The sequence below is a fragment of the Phalacrocorax carbo genome, chromosome 2 (genome assembly GCF_963921805.1).
Source record: "Phalacrocorax carbo chromosome 2, bPhaCar2.1, whole genome shotgun sequence".
NCBI classification, from domain to species: Eukaryota; Metazoa; Chordata; class Aves; order Suliformes; family Phalacrocoracidae; genus Phalacrocorax; species Phalacrocorax carbo.
The window spans coordinates 491,945-508,090 of record NC_087514.1 but is presented as its reverse complement, the minus strand read 5'-3'; the positions used below and the strand labels follow the sequence as shown (position 1 = coordinate 508,090).

At 75.8% G+C, this 16,146-nt stretch overlaps 1 protein-coding gene across 8 annotated transcripts in view; it reads left to right on the top strand.

The window, feature by feature from the left end:
* Positions 1–721: 721 nt before the first annotated feature.
* Positions 722–16,146, top strand: part of PLEC (plectin) — a 67,443-nt gene continuing 52,018 nt past the window's right edge. For 4 of the 8 annotated variants that reach the window (XM_064441901.1, XM_064441891.1, XM_064441889.1 and 1 more), the window contains exons 1-2: positions 722–801; positions 3,808–4,003. In XM_064441901.1, the coding sequence (XP_064297971.1) occupies positions 3,844–4,003 (160 nt within the window). In that variant the 5' untranslated portion in view covers positions 722–801; positions 3,808–3,843. Of the gene's footprint in view, positions 802–3,807; positions 4,004–9,267; positions 9,403–14,291; positions 14,363–16,146 lie in introns of those variants that run through there. The other 4 variants (XM_064441887.1, XM_064441886.1, XM_064441900.1 and 1 more) reach the window with 2 other exon arrangements.

Genomic DNA, 16,146 nt, shown 5'->3' with positions numbered 1-16,146 from the left:
CTGCGCACCCCTGCCTGCCCCTGCCGCCAGCCCCCTGCCCCTGCCCACCCCTGCCTGTCCCTGCCCTGCCCCTTCCCCCAGCCCCCTGCCCCTGCCCACCCCTGCCTGTCCCTGCCCTGCCCCTTCCCCCAGCCCCCTGCCCCTGCCCACCCCTGCCCACCCCTGCCTGCCCCTGCCGCCAGCCCCCTGCCCCTGCCCACCCCTGCCTGTCCCTGCCCTGCCCCTTCCCCCTTCCCCCAGCCCCCTGCCCCTGCCTGCCCCTGCCTGTTCTGCCGGGGGAGGGCAGGCAGGGCCGGGTGCTGGGGGGGGGGTGCGGCAGGCGGGTGCCCACCCCGGGGGGCCGGGGTGTGGGATCCGGGAGGGGGGACTGCGGGGACCCTGAGGGGGGGGGGCAGCTCTCCCGGGGCGGTGGGGGGAGGAGGAGGGGGGGTCCTCCCCCCGCTGGGTGCTCGGGGCGGGTCAGCCCGGCGGCACTGGGGGCACCCGTCAGGGTTAACTGCCGCTGGGTGCAGCGGCCCCGCGGGCGGGGCGGGGGCGGGTGGGGAGGCGAGATAGGCGCCCCCCGCCCCCACCCCCGCACACCCCGCCCCGCCCGGCCCCGCCTCCCCCCGCCTGCCGGGCCCCGCCGCGCCGCTGCGGGAGCCGGAGCCGGAGCAGCTCCCGGGGCCGGGCCCGGCGCAGCCCCCCACCTCCCCCCCGCGCCCCCCCCCCCCCCCCCGGGCCGGTGCAGCCCCCCCCGGGCCGGTGCAGCCCCCCCGGTCATGCCCGCCAGCCGCGCCCCGGCGGACAGCGCGGCGCTCGGTGAGTCCGGGGGGCGGCGGGGACCGGCCCACGCGTGGGGACCCCCCCCCCACCCCCCCACCCCTGGGGCGGCGGGGGGGCCCGTGGATGTGCTGGGAGCCGGGGGAGGGTGGGGGTGGGGCCGCGGCGGCGGGGCCGGGGCTGGGGCTGGGGGTGCTGCGGGAGTGGGGGGGCTGAGCGGTGAGAGCGTTGGGGTCTGGGGTGCTGGGTGGGGGGGGTCTGTGCTGTGTCAGCGTGGGGTCTGGGGGTGCTGGGTGGGGGGGTCTGTGGTGTGTCAGCGTGGGGTCTGGGGTGCTGGGTGGGGGGGTCTGTGGTGTGTCAGCGTGGGGTCTGGGGGTGCTGGGTGGGGGGGGTCTGTGCTGTGTCAGCGTGGGGTCTGGGGTGCTGGGTGGGGGGGTCTGTGCTGTGTCAGCGTGGGGTCTGGGGTGCTGGGTGGGGGGGTCTGTGCTGTGTCAGCGTGGGGTCTGGGGTGCTGGGTGGGGGGGTCTGTGGTGTGTCAGCGTGGGGTCTGTGGGTGCTGGGTGGGGGGGTCTGTGGTGTGTCAGCGTGGGGTCTGTGGGTGCTGGGTGGGGGGGTCTGTGGTGTGTCAGCGTGGGGTCTGTGGGTGCTGGGTGGGGGGGTCTGTGGTGTGTCAGCGTGGGGTCTGTGGGTGCTGGGTGGGGGGGTCTGTGGTGTGTCAGCGTGGGGTCTGTGGGTGCTGGGTGGGGGGGGTCTGTGCTGTGTCAGCGTGGGGTCTGGGGTGCTGGGTGGGGGGGTCTGTGCTGTGTCAGCGTGGGGTCTGGGGTGCTGGGTGGGGGGGTCTGTGGTGTGTCAGCGTGGGGTCTGTGGGTGCTGGGTGGGGGGGTCTGTGCTGTGTCAGCGTGGGGTCTGGGGTGCTGGGTGGGGGGGTCTGTGGTGTGTCAGCGTGGGGTCTGTGGGTGCTGGGTGGGGGGGGTCTGTGCTGTGTCAGCGTGGGGTCTGGGGTGCTGGGTGGGGGGGGTCTGTGCTGTGTCAGCGTGGGGTCTGGGGTGCTGGGTGGGGGGGTCTGTGCAGTGAGAGCGTGGGGTCTGGGGTGCTGGGTGGGGGGGGTCTGCGCTGTGTCAGCGTGGGGTCTGGGGGTGCTGGGTTCAGGGGGTCTGTGGTGTGTCAGCGTGGGGTCTGGGGGTGCTGGGTGGGGGGGTCTGTGGTGTGTCAGCGTGGGGTCTGGGGTGCTGGGTGGGGGGGGTCTGCGCTGTGTCAGCGTGGGGTCTGGGGTGCTGGGTGGGGGGGTCTGTGCAGTGAGAGCGTGGGGTCTGGGGTGCTGGGTGGGGGGGTCTGTGCAGTGAGAGCATGGGATCTGGGGGTGTGGGAGGGGTCTGTGGTCTGTGCAGTGAGTGTGGGGGCTGGGGCTGCAGGAGAGGGTCTGTGCAGTGACAGTGTGATCCTGGGGGGTGGGGGGTCTGTGCAGTGAGTGTGGGGTCTGGGAGTGCAGGGAGTGCTCTGTGCTGTGACAGTGTGTGGTCTGGGGGTGCTGGGTGGGGGGACTGTGCGGTGAGAACGTGGGGTCTGGGGTTGCTGGGTGGGGGGTCTGCAGTGTCAGTGTGAGCCTGGGGGTGCTGGGTGAGGGGGTCTGCGCAGTGAGAGTGTGGGGTCTGTGGGTCTGTGCAGGGTCTGGGGGTCTGTGCAGTGTCAGTGTGAGTCTGGGGGTGCTGGGTGGGGGGTCTGCAGTGTCAGTGTGAGCCTGGGGGTGCAGGGTTTGGGGGTCTGTGCAGTGTCAGTGTGAGTCTGGGGGTGCTGGGTGGGGGGTCCATGCAGTGTCAGTGTGAGTCTGGGGGTGCTGGGTGGGGGGTCCATGCAGTGTCAGTGTGAGTCTGGGGGTGCTGGGTCGGGGGGGCTGTGCTGCAGGAGCAGTGAGGTCTAGGGGTGCACTGAATGAGGGGGCTGTGCAGCACGGTGGGGTGCGTGGGGCAGGGGGCTGTGCTGGGGGGTGGGGGTGTTTGGGGACGTTTCTGGCTGTGGCCCCCCACCCCTTGGGGTGGGCAGCGTGTGGGGTGGGGGGAGCCCAGGCTGGGGGTGCCCTGGGTGACAGTGGGCTGGGGGGTTGGGGAGGCGGCGGCGCATCAGGCCTGGGGGTGCAGGTGGGCTGTGGGGGAGACGTGGGCGATGGTGCCGCTGAGTCAGGCTCGGCACCGGCACGTGCCGCCCCACACACCCGCCCCACACACCCGCCCCACACACCCGCCCCCACGCTCAGGTGCTCGCCTGCGGGTCCGGGGGGCCTCGGGATGGGCTGCGGCGCCGGGGGACCCGGCGGGGGGCGGGGGGCGGCCGCTGCAGCCGCCGGCACGTTCTGGAAGGGTTTTTCGCTAAAATGGCCCAAGCGCTGGGTGTCGGGAGCCAATTCTCGCGCCGCCATCGCGGCGGGGGGGGGTGGGGGTGGGGGGTGGGTGGGGGGGCGGGGGGGGGGGCGCGGGGCTGCCGCGAGCCCCGGGAAATGCCGGTGAATCTGCCGGGTTTGGAGCTTCTGCAAATGGCGCCTCAGCAGCAGCGAACGCCCCGGAGGGGGGTGCCGGGCTGGGGGGGCTCGGCCCCCCGCCACCCCCCGCTCCGGCTGTCCCGGCGGCGGTGGCTCGGCCTCGCTGCCCGGCGCTTCCCGGCACCGAGCGGGTGCGGGGGCCGGTGGGGGAAGCCCGCGGCGGAGGCAGCGGCGCCTCCCCGGGTCTCCGGTGCCCCCGATGCCGCTGTGGCCTCGGCTCACGTCCGCCCGTGCCCCCCGCCCCGAGGGGACGGGCTTTTGGGGTGTCACCGGTGAGGGGTCCCCGCGGAGGAGCGCCCGGCGCCCCGTCTGCCCCGGCCGCGGCTCCAGCCCCGCTGCGCCCTCGGCCCCCCCCGGCCCAGACCCCCGCTTCCCCGTGGGGTGGGGGGGTGCGCGCACGAGGCCCGGGGTGGGCGCCCGTCCCGCGGGGGGACCCCGGCGGCAGGTGCGAGGCGGGACGGCCGGGGCGCGGCCGGTGCCGGGGCTGCCCTGACGCCGTCCCTCCGCCGCAGGTGCCGGTGTCGGCGGGGCGCCGGGAGCCGGTGGGGATGGCGGAGGAGAGCTCGAGCGGCAGCAGCGGCTCCCCCGGCCCCGGCGACACGCTGCCGTGGAACCTGGCCAAGCACCAGCGCTCCAAGCGCACCAAGGCGGCCGCCGGCAACGGGACGGTGCTGGACCCCGCCGAGAGGGCCGTCATCAGGATCGCAGGTGGGGCTGGCGGCCGGCACCGCGCCGGGCGGGGGGGGGGTCTGTCCGGGGGGGGGGCAGCTCGGGACACGCCGGGGAGGGGGTCCTGGCAAGCCGGGAGCTGTCGCGGCGGGCTCTGCTCCGGCGGCCCTCGCTGCCGGTGGGGGTCCCGGGGGTCCCCGGGGACACGGGGACCGTGTGCCGTCGTGTCCGTGTCTGGCCGTGGGGCAGCGCGTCCGGCTGAGGGGGTGCTGGGGGGGGCGTGGGTCAGGGCTGTGATGCCGGGGAGCCGCGTCTGGTGCGTGCCTGTGGCCCCACGCAGGGGCGACGCCGTGGGGCGATGCCGTGGGGCGTGCCGGCGTCGGGACGGTGGCACCGCCACAGCAGGGACCGTGGGGTGCCCGCGGTGTCCCCACCAGGGCCGGCGTCGGGGCAGGACGTGGCGCAGGGGGCCGGGTGGGCGCAGGTCTGGCTGTGGGGGGCATGTGGGGCTGGGGGCTTTTGTGGCTCTTGTGGCTCCTGCAGGGCCCCGGTCAGTGCCATGGGGTTGGCTGGGGTCCCCAGGGGTCTCACCTGGCGCTGGGGGTGACTGAGGGGCTGGGGGGGTCAGTCCTTGTCCACCAAGGGGTCCTGTCTTGGGGGACACTCGGGGGGGGTCCCTCGGGGACAGCAGGACCCCATGTGGGGACAGGGCTGGGCTGTCGCTGCACCCTGTGCTGGAGGTGGGTGCCATCGGAGGGTCCCCGGGGACGTGCCCTGGGGTGTCCCTGCATGGCCGTGACCCCACAGCTCCCAGGACGTGTCCCCAGGGTGTCCCCACGTCGCAGCGTCCCCGGGGTGTCCCCACAGCTCCCAGGACGTGTCCCCAGGGTGTCCCCACGTCGCAGCGTCCCCGGGGTGTCCCCACAGCTCCCAGGACGTGTCCCCAGGGTGTCCCCACGTCGCAGTGCCCCCGGGGTGTCCCCACAGCATCCAGGAGGTGCCCCCAGGGTGTCCCCACGTCGCAGCGTCCCCGGGGTGTCCCCACAGCACCCGGGACGTGTCCCCGGGGTGTCCCCACGTCGCAGTGCCCCCGGGGTGTCCCCACAGCTCCCAGGACGTGTCCCCAGGGTGTCCCCACGTCGCAGTGCCCCCGGGGTGTCCCCACAGCTCCCAGGACGTGTCCCCGGGGTGTCCCCACATCGCCTTGCCCCCGGGGTGTCCCCACAGCACCCAGGATGTGTCCCCAGGGTGTCCCCACAGCATCCAGGAGGTGCCCCCAGGGTGTCCCCACGTCGCAGCGTCCCTGGGGTGTCCCCAGGGTGTCCCCACGTCGCAGCATCCCCGGGGTGTCCCCAGGGTGTCCCCATGTCACAGTGTCCCCAGGGTGTCCCCACAGCACCCAGGACGTGTCCCCAGGGTGTCCCCACGTCGCAGTGCCCCCGGGGTGTCCCCACAGCACCCAGGACATGTCCCCAGGGTGTCCCCACATCGCAGTGCCCCCGGGGTGTCCCCACAGCACCCAAGACATGTCCCCAGGGTGTCCCCACGTCGCAGTGCCCCCGGGGTGTCCCCACAGCACCCAGGACGTGTCCCCGGGCTGTGCAGTGACAGCGGTGGCCGTCAGAGGGCCCCCAGGGCCGGGGCTGTCCCGGGGGGCCGTGGTGGCCCCAGCAGCGAGGGGCGTGGTGTGGTGCCCACGAAGTGAGTGTGCCCCCCACTCCCCCCGCGGTGGGGCAGCCCCTCATGCACCGGCTCTGCAGCTCCTGGGGGTCCCACAGGCACCGGGGCCGTGGGGACACCCGGGACACCCCGGGGACAGCGGTCTGCGGTGCAGCCCCCAGGGGGGCACTCACGGACCCCCCCCCGCCCTTGGTGGGGGTCCTGCCGCCCCACCTCCTGCCCTTGCTCTGGAGCCGTGCGCCCCCCACCCCCCTCGCCTACCGGTGTGGGGTACGGCGTCCCCCTCTGTGCCCAGCCTCCGGGGGTCCCGCTCCTGCCCCATGCCCTCGGTGGGGGCTGTGCCCACCCCAGCCCCACGTCCCCAGCAGTGGGGCCCCGTGCTGCGCTCCGGGGAGCTGTGTGCCCTCTTCCACCCGCGCCGTGGGGCCGTGTCCCCCCCGCTGGGGCTCTCCCCGATTTAGGATCGTGGCCCCACGCTGTGGGGGCTCCCCCAGCCCCCCGGCCCTGCAGCGCCTGTGTCCCTCCAGCCACCACGGCCCAGCCCCCCGGCGCCCTTTCCTGGGGGGCAGCTGGGACCTACAGCCCCCCGCGGGGTTTGGGGTGGGGGACACTGCCTGGCCCCGGCCACCCTCTCCCTCCTCCCCACACCCCAGTGGCAATGGGGACCGGGGGTCAAAGCCTGGTGGGGGTCCCCACAGTCCCTGGGGTCCCAGCTGGTGATGGGGTCCCCACAGTCCAGCCTTGTGGGGGCTTCCCACAGCCCCTGGGGTCCCAGCTGGTGAATGGGCCCCCACAATCCAGCTTGGTGGGGGACCCCATGGCCCCTGGGGTCCCAGCTGTTGATGGGGTCCCCACAGTCACTGGGGTCCCAGCTGGTGAATGGGCCCCCACAATCCAGCTTGGTGGGGGACCCCATGGCCCCTGGGGTCCCAGCTGTTGACGGGGTCCCCACAGTCACTGGGGTTCCAGCTGGTGAGGGGGACCCCACAGTCCAGCTTGGTGGGGGTCCCCATGGCCCCTGGGGTCCCAGCTGGTGAGGGGGACCCCACAGTCCAGCTGGGTGGGGGTCCTGGTTGGTGAGGGGCTCCCTGGGGTCCCACCTCTCAGGCCCACCCCACTGGGGCACAGGGCTCGGCTGTGGGTCTGGGGGTCTCTGCTCGTGCCCACTGTGGGTCTGGAGGGTCCCGGGGCTGTGGGGCAGCGGGGCTGTGGGCCCAGGGCCCCATGGGGGCTGTGGGGCATGTTGGGAGGGCGCGGGAACGTTGGTGACATCCGGTGTGGCGTGACCCGGTGACACCGCGGTGCTGAGTCACGGGGTGGGGCGCCTGCGGCGGGGGGGCCGGCCGAGCTGGCGTGGGGCCGTGGGGGTGTGTGGGGCGAGTGGGCTGTGTGGGGGGTCCGTGCCCCTGCCCCCGAGACGTGCCGTGGGTGCTAGTGCCCGGCGATGGCTGGGGTGGCCGGGTGCTGGGTGGGCGTGTCAGCCCCTCGTGCCCCCGTGTGGGGCAGGGAGCGAGGCTGAGCACCTGGTGTGTCCCCAGTGGATGCCAGCCATGTCCCCGTGGGGTGCCCCACGTCCCCCCCAGCAACCCATAGTGTCCCCATGGGGTGCCCTGCGTCCCCCCACAGCACCCAGCGTGTCCCCATGGGGTGCCCTGCGTCCCCCCCAGCAACCCAGCGTGTCCCCATGGGGTGCCCCGCGTCCCCCCCCAGCACCCAGCGTGTCCCTGTGGGGTGCCCTGTGTCCCCCCCAGCCCCCATAGTGTCCCCGTGGCGTGCCCCACATCCCCCCCAGCACCCATAGTGTCCCCGTGGGGTGCCCTGTGTCCCCGCCAGCACCCATAGTGTCCCCATGGGGTACCCCACATTCCCCGCCAGCACCCATAGTGTCCCTGTGAGGTGCCCCGTGTCCCCCCCAGCACCCAGCGTGTCCCCGTGGGGTGCCCTGTGTCCCCCCCCAGGACCCAGCGTGTCCCCATGGGGTGCCCCATGGGGGGCCCCCCCAGCACCCATAGTGTCTCCATGGGGTGCCCTGCATCCCCCCCAGCACCCAGCGTGTCCCCGTGGGGTGCCCCACATCCCCCCCCAGCACCCATAGTGTCCCCATGGGGTGACCCACATCACCCCCCGCCAGCCCCCATAGTGTCCCCGTGGCGTGCCCCACATCCCCCCCAGCACCCATAGTGTCCCTGTGGGGTGCCCTGTGTCCCCCCCCCGGCACCCATAGTGTCCCCATGGGGTGCCCCACATCCCCCCCCCCCCAGCACCTAGCATGTCCCCATGGGGTGCCCCACGTCCCCCCCAGCACCCAGCGTGTCCCCATGGGGTGCCCTGTGTCCCCCCCCAGCACCCATAGTGTCCCCATAGGGTGCCCTGTGTCCCCCCCCAGCACCCATAGTGTCCCCATGGGGTGCCCTGTGTCCCCCCCAGCCCCCATAGTGTCCCCGTGGCGTGCCCCACATCCCCCCCAGCACCCATAGTGTCCCCATGGGGTGCCCTGTGTCCCCTCCCAGCACCCATAGTGTCCCCATGGGGTGCCCTCTGTCCCCCCCCAGCACCCATAGTGTCCCCATGGGGTGCCCCGCGTCCCCCCCAGCACCCCGGGCTATTTCTGGGCCCGGCTCCCGGCGGCGCCGCGGCAGATTGGGTTTCCGGGGGCTTTGGCCTCTATATTTAGGGCTGACGAAGCTCCATCCCGCGGGGGCCGGTGTCCCCTGGGCTGGGCCGGCTGTGCCGTGGGGCTGGGTTGGGGGTCAGCCCCACAGCTCGGATGGGACCCTGGCGGGGGGCAGCTCTCCCCCCGTAGCGGGGTGGCCGCAGTTGTGCTCCCCCAGTCCCGGGGGCTTTGCAGAGCCCCCCGTGTTGCCGGGGGTGGGTCTCTGCGTGGGGCTGAGCACCCGACGGAGGAGGGGGCACCCTGCCTGCCCCCCGAGAGCACGGGTGGGAGGGGGCAGCAGGTGGGCGTGCCAGGATGTGAGCCGGGGGGTTCCTGTACCAGTTGGGGGGTGCATCCAGCACCCCCATCCCTCGTTACCTGCGCCCCCAGCCCCACACTGTCACCTGCCCCCCCGCACTCCTTGAGGTGCCCCAGGGCTGGGCTGGCAGTCCTGACCGTGGGGCACTTTGGGGTGCCCCATCTGGAGTATGTGGGGTGCTCCCGTCTGCCCCATGGCCGTGTGGGGGTGCTGTGACCCATGGGGTGCTGTGCCCATGGGAATGCCATGCCCTATGGGGTGGCCGTGTCCCATGGGGATGCCATGCTCTGTGGGGTGCTGTGCCCCATAGCATAGCTGTGCCCCGTGGGGATACCGTGGCCGTGGAGTGCTGTGCCCCATAGTGTGGCTGTGCCCCATAGTGTGGCTGTGCCCCGTGGGGATGCCGTGCTCTGTGGGGTGCTGTGCCCGATAAGATGGCTGTACCCCGTGGGGTGCCGTGCCCCATAGCGTAGCGGTGCCGCATGGGGGGCCGTGCCCCACAATCCCGGCGGGCGTCGGGGCAGTGTCCGGCTGTCCCTTTAAGGGTTGGGCGGGCTGGAATGTCCCGCCGCGTCCCGTGTCCGTGTGTCCGTCCGTGTGTCCGTCCGTGTGTCCGTGCCGGGCTGCGGGGCCGGACACGCCGGCCGGGACCCGCCGCACGCGCCGCCGCCCCCGGCCCTCGCCCCCCGCCCGCCATGGCCACCTACGACCTGGGGCGCTTGCCCCCCAACCCCGAGGAGCAGGACTTCATCCAGGCCTACGAGGACGTGCGGGAGCGATACAAAGGTACCGACCCTCCCCCCCGGACCCTGCCCCAGGCGGGGGTCCCGGCCGGGGGGGGCCGCCGCTGCGGAGGGGCCCCCCGCGGAGGGCTCACAGCTCATTCCCATAATAGGGCACGTCGGGCGCTGCCGAGGCCCCGCCAGCCCCCGGCGCACCCCGCGGCCCCCACGGGCGCTGCCGGGGGTCGCGACCCGGCACCGGGGAGCGGGGACCCCTCCGGGTGCCCCCCCCCCCGCTGCCGCCTCCCCTGGGTGCTGGTGGGCGGGGGTCCCCGCGCCGGGCTGTCGGCGTGGGCGGGCGAGGGTCTGCGCCCGTGGCACCCCCCGGGCTGGCTGGATTCTGCCACGGGGGTCTGCGCCTCGCAGGGTGGGGGTCCCGCTCGGTGGGCTGGGGCCAGAGGATGCCGCCCGTGGGGGGGTCTGGGGGGTGGCAGGGGCGGGCAGGAGCCGGCAGCCGCGGGCAGGTGGGCCCACCTGGCACGGGGGGCTCGATGGGGGCTCAGGGGGCTCGGGGGGGGCTGGCAGCCCAGGAGGGGCGCGGGGGAGCGGGCGCCGGTGCTCGGCCCTGGCATCGGTGGCTGCCCCCGTGGTGCGCGGCGGGGCCGGCATGTGGCCGGGGGGGCACAGGGTGGCTCCGCGGGGGGGCTGGCAGTGTCCTGCAGCCATGCCCTTACAAGGGGAGCGAGAGCTGCCTGCGCCCTGCCTGCACCCTGCCTGCGCCTGCCTGCCCGTCTGTGCCCTGCCTGCGCCCTGCCCGCCCCTGTCCTCGTGTGGCTGGAGCTGCTGGGGCACGCTTGGGGCTGGGGGGCTTTTGGCGTCCCCGCCGGGGTGCAGGGAGCCTCTCGCCCTTGGGGGGCTGCCCCGGGGGGGGTCCGTGGGTGTGACCCACCCCCACCCAGCGGGTGCCCGGTGCTGCCATTGCCAGAGCCCCGGGGCTGAGCCCGCTGTGCCGCGAGCGGCCGCGTCGAGGGCAGGTGAGCTCAGGTTTGGTGCCACGGCACCGCGGCGGGGTGCGTGTGCCCACACGTGCGCGTGCGTGGGTGTGCGGCGACGCGGGCTGGCCCCGGCCCCGACGCTGGGTGGTCCCCGCTTCTCCCGCCGCAGCGACCCGGCGCGCGAGGGCGGGTGGGAGCCCCCGGCCGAGGGGCCGTCGTGTGCTCGGTGCTGCCGGCGGGTGCCGCGAGGAGCTCGGCCCTCCTGAGCGTGGCGGGGCCCTGCCGGCGCGTGGCTTGGGGAGCCGGTGTCCCTTGGCGAGGCGGGGGGCGTGTGGGGGGGTGTCCCGGCGGCACGGCCGGTCCCATCACCCGGCACGTTTGGCGCCACGAGCCCCGCGGGGCAGGTCGCGGTGCCCGGCTGCGGTGGGGGCCGGGGCTGGGTGTGCACCGCGCGGTGCGGCCGCCCGTGCCAGGTTTGGGCAGGCTCAACGGCAGAGGAGAGCCCCGCCTGGCTGGGCCGGGGTCGGCGGAGGCACCGGTGGGGAAGGGGACGCGTGGGGGGCTCCGGCAGCGTCGCCGCGGCCTGGCGGGTCACCGCAAGGCTCGTGTTCTGCCGGGAAGCGAGCAGGCGACGCCGGGAAGCATCCATCGAGCCTTGGGGCTCTGCGAAAAACGCGGTGACGCCACGGCGGAGAGGAGGCGGTTGGCGGGGCGCCCGTTGGAGCCGCTGGTACCTGTCGGCTCCGCCTGGGACGGGGCCACCGGCACGCGCCAGCCCCGGGTCGCTGGGGCCAAGGCCCGGCACCGGGGGCTCCGCCGGGGGCTGCGTGGCGGGGCACGGAGCACCGATGTCCTGCCGCAGCGGGGGCTGGCGGCGCCGGGCGAGGGGACGAGCCGCCGCGTGCCGGTGGCGGGATGGACCCCGGGCGGGCGGGCGGGCAGGGGTCCTGGCCGCCGCGGCGGAGGGGTGGTGGCGGGCCGTGGCGCTGCACCGGTGCCAGGCAGGAGCGAGAGGCCGCCGTTGCGGGGAGAGCTCTGCCGTGGCGGGCCCGGCCGCCATCCGTGGGGCTGGCCGAGCCGGCGGGGCCCTGGCAGCAGGGTGGGGAGCCACGGGGTGCCGTGGGGTGCCGGGTGAGGTGGGCAGCAGCCGGCTGTCGCGGTGAGCCGCGGGGTGCCGTGGGGAGCAGTGGGGTGCCGTGGGGAGCCGTGGGGTGCCGTGGGGAGCCGGGTGAGGTGGGCAGCAGCCGGCTGTCGCGGGGTGCCGCGGGGTGCCGTGGGGAGCAGTGGGGTGCCGCGGGGAGCCGCGGGGTGCCGGGTGAGGTGGGCAGCAGCCGGCTGTCGCGGTGAGCCGCGGGGTGCCGTGGGGAGCCGTGGGGTGCCGCGGGGAGCCGTGGGGTGCCGTGGGGAGCCGGGTGAGGTGGGCAGCAGCCGGCTGTCGCGGGGTGCCGCGGGGTGCCGTGGGGAGCAGTGGGGTGCCGCGGGGAGCCGCGGGGTGCCGGGTGAGGTGGGCAGCAGCCGGCTGTCGCGGGGTGCCGCGGGGTGCCGTGGGGAGCCGCGGGGTGCCGTGGGGTGCCGCGGGGAGCCGCGGGGTGCCGTGGGGTGCCGTGGGGAGCCGCGGTGAGCCGCGGTGAGCCGCGGGGTGCCGCGGGGAGCCGTGGGGTGCCGCGGGGAGCCGTGGGGTGCCGTGGGGTGCCGGGTGAGGTGGGCAGCAGCCGGCTGTCGCGGGGAGCCGCGGGGTGCCGTGGGGAGCCGCGGGGTGCCGTGGGGTGCCGTGGGGAGCCGGGTGAGGTGGGCAGCAGCCGGCTGTCGCGGGGAGCCGTGGGGTGCCGCGGGGTGCCGCGGGGAGCCGCGGGGTGCCGTGGGGTGCCGTGGGGTGCCGGGTGAGGTGGGCAGCAGCCGGCTGTCGCGGTGGGCTGGCGGGTGTTTGCCGGGCCGCCTCGTGGCTTCTCGATTAGGGGCGTTCGTTTATCGTCACGCAGCGGCAGGAACCGAAACCTGGCCGGGGGCCGCCGCCGCCGCCGCCGCCACGAGGGGCTTTTCCGGCCGGGCTCGGCCTCGCCGGCTCCGTCTGGCGTCTGTCACCCGTGGGGGGGGTCAGCCGGGCCCCCCCGAGAGCTCCCGGCCCCACGGCCGCGCGGAGCGCCCCGCCGGACGGAGCCGGGGGTCCCTGCGGCAGCGGCGGGGGGCTCGGGCCCGGGCTGGCCGCAGTGCGGCGGCGGTTCCCGGCAGGGCCCGGGGCTTGGCGCTGCCACCGGTGTCCGGCCCCGTGGCCCCGTGCCGGGGGGCCGCCGCCAGCCCCCCCCCCCCGCTGCCGCCGCCAGCCCCTGCCCCCCCGCCGAGGACGGGGGTCCCTGCCCCCCCGAAGGACAGCAACCCCCTGACCCCCCAAGGACAGGCGTCGCCCGTCCCTGGGGGGCTCTGCTCTGTCCCCCCCCCCGGGGGCTCTGCTCTGTCCCCCCCCCCCGGGGGGCTCTGCTCTGTCCCCCCCCCGGGGGGCTCTGCTCTGTCCCCCCCCCCCGGGGGCTCTGCTCTGTCGCCCCCCCCGGGGGCTCTGCTCTGTTCCCCCCCCCCGGGGGGCTCTGCTCTGTCCCCCCCCCCGGGGGGCTCTGCTCTGTCCCCCCCCCGGGGGGCTCTGCTCTGTCCCCCCCCCCCGGGGGCTCTGCTCTGTCCCCCCCCCCGGGGGGCTCTGCTCTGTCCCCCCCCCCCGGGGGGCTCTGCTCTGTTCCCCCCCCCCCGGGGGGCTCTGCTCTGTCCCCCCCCCCGGGGGCTCTGCTCTGTTCCCCCCCCCCCGGGGGGCTCTGCTCTGTCCCCCCCCCCGGGGGGCTCTGCTCTGTCCCCCCCCGCTGGGCTGCCGGCGGCGGCGCTGGCCCGCAGGCCCGACGCCGTGGCGATGGGCCCCTGCCGGGGCTGTGCTGTACGGGGGGGCTGTGCTGTACGGGGGGGCTGTGCTGGATGGGGGGGGCTGTGCTGTACGGGGGGGCTGTGCTGGATGGGGGGGGCTGTGCTGTACGGGGGGGCTGTGCTGGATGGGGGGGGCTGTGCTGGATGGGGGGGGCTGTGCTGTACGGGGGGGGCTGTGCTGTACAGGGGGGGCTGTGCTGTACAGGGGGGGCTGTGCTGGATGGGGGGGGCTGTGCTGTACAGGGGGGGCTGTGCTGTACGGGGGGGGCTGTGCTGTACGGGGGGGCTGTGCTGTACGGGGGGGCTGTGCTGTACAGGGGGGGCTGTGCTGGATGGGGGGGGCTGTGCTGTACGGAGGGGGCTGTGCTGGATGGGGGGGCTGTGCTGTACGGGGGGGCTGTGCTGTACGGGGGGGGCTGTGCTGTACGGGGGGGGCTGTGCTGTACGGGGGGGCTGTGCTGTACGGGGGGGGCTGTGCTGTACGGGGGGGCTGTGCTGGATGGGGGGGGCTGTGCTGGATGGGGGGGGCTGTGCTGTACGGGGGGGGCTGTGCTGTACGGGGGGGCTGTGCTGGATGGGGGGGCTGTGCTGGATGGGGGGGCTGTGCTGTACGGGGGGGGCTGTGCTGTACGGGGGGGGCTGTGCTGTACGGGGGGGCTGTGCTGTACTGGGGGGGTTAGTGCTGTACTGGGGGGGTCAGTGCTGATGGGGGGGGGGCTGCGCTGATGGGCGTGTGTTCTGTGCCGATGGGGTACCAGCGTCCTTGGGGAGGTCAGTGCCCTTGGGGGGGGTCTGTGCCAATGGAGGGGAGGCTCTGTGCCCATGGGGGGGGCGTCAGTGCCGATGGGGGGGGTGTCCGTGCCGATGGGGGGGGGTGTCCGTGCCGATGGGGGGGGGTGTGCCAGTGCCGATGGGGGGGTCAGGGCCAGTCCCCAGCAGATGCAGTTGGGGGGGTGGGAGGGGGGATGCGGGGGGGGGGCGGGCGCGGTGCCGCAGCGGCGGGGCGGGGCGGGGCGGGGCGGGGCGGGGGGGGCGGGGCCGCCCCGGAGCTGCGGGACCGAGCGGGAGCGGCCGGAGCGGCCATGGAGGCATCGCGCTCCATCCACCACGAGATCATCTCCCTCAAAGGTACCGGGGGGTCCGCGCCCACGGGCGGGGGGCTCCGGCCGCGTCCCCGGGGGGGCTCCGGCCTCCCCGCATCCCCGGGGGGGCTCCGGCCTCCCCGCATCCCCGGGGGGGCTCCGGCCGCATCCCCGCATCCCCGGGGGGGCTCCGGCCGCATCCCCGCATCCCCGGGGGGGCTCCGGCCTCCCCGCATCCCCGGGGGGCTCCGGCCTCCCCGCATCCCCGGGGGGCTCCGGCCTCCCCGCATCCCCGGGGGGGCTCCGGCCGCATCCCCGCATCCCCGGGGGGGCTCCGGCCTCCCCGCATCCCCGGGGGGGCTCCGGCCTCCCCGCATCCCCGGGGGGCTCCGGCCTCCCCGCATCCCCGGGGGGGCTCCAGCCACATCCCCAGGAGGCTCCAGCCACCGCCGCATCCCCGGTGGGCTCCAGCTGCATCCCCGGGGGGCTCCGGCTGCATCCCTGGTGGGCTCTGGCCACCACTCCATAAACGGGGGGCTCCAGCCACCACTGCATCGCTGGGGGGCTCTGATGGCATCCCTGGTGGGCTCTAACCACCTCCCCGGGGGTCTCTGGCCGCATCCCTGCTGCACCGGTGTTGGCTTGGCGGCGCTGGCAGCTGCCCGCGGCGCAGGCAGGAGGAGCGGTGGTGGTCACTCATCTCGGCGGGGCCGGGGGCTGCCCCGGCATCACCCAGCCCCTGCCAGGCACCGCTGGGCCGGGGGGCCGAGCCGTGCCGCGCCGCAGAGCCGGGGCGCTGGGCCATGAGTAATGGGCGCCCGCGGCTGCTGGCGGTGGGGACGCTGGCGGCCAGTGGCCTGCATGTGACCGCAGCGGGCAGGCAGCCACCGCGGGGCCCGGCACCCCGACGTGCCCCTGGCGTGGACCCCGGCGAGGGTCGGGGCGCAGCCGGGCACTGGCTCGCTCGGGGGCAGCCGGTAGCCGTGGCAGTGCCGAAGGCCTAGCCATGGGCCCAGCCGTGGGGGTCCTGGCTGCGTCCCCACCATGGGGGTCCCGGCTGCGTCCCCTCCCGCAGAGCCCGGCAGAATTTATGGTGAGAACAGGCACGGCCAGAGGACCCCCAACGGCCCTGGCCTCGTTAATTACCCAGCCCCCCCCAGTACCCCCAGCTCTGACCATGGTGCCCTCTGCAAACAGCCGTGCCTCTGTTCCTGCCTTGGCATGGGGACCCCAGTACCGGCACCGGCACCCCAGTACCGGCACCGGGAGGGGAGCGACGGGCCCGCAGCCAGGAGCTGCTGCCTGCAGGGCCCTGCCTGCCCCGAGGTCTGGGGTCTGCAACCCACTGGGCTGCCCACGGTGCCAGTGGGGCAAAGCCCAGGCCGTGGGCCGGACCCCCAGGCCGTGAGTTGGAGGGGTGCCGGGGGGCTGTGGGTGCGAGCCCAGTGCCGTGTGCTGGCAGCTGGTGCTCCCATAGACCCCCTGGACCCCCTGAGGGGTGACGCTGGGTCTTCGTGGGCCGCGTGCTGGGAGGATGCGGTGGTAGGGTGGAGGTGTGAGGTGTGGGGCGGGGGCCGGCCGCGATGGGGCTGGCAGCACCGGGCCGGGCTGTGCCGGTGCTGAGCTGGGTTTGGGGAGCTTGGGGTGCCTGGTCCCATCCCCCCAGGTGCACCCCAAGCTCCAGGGGTGGTGAGCGGGGGTGCGGGCAGGGTGCCAGCACCGTGCCCGGCGTCGGCGGCGTGGGGGCGGCGTGGGGGCGGCGTGGGGGGACGGCTGGACGGCGGGTTTGGCTCCGCTGTCACATCGCGTTGGATCACTGCGGCGGGCGCT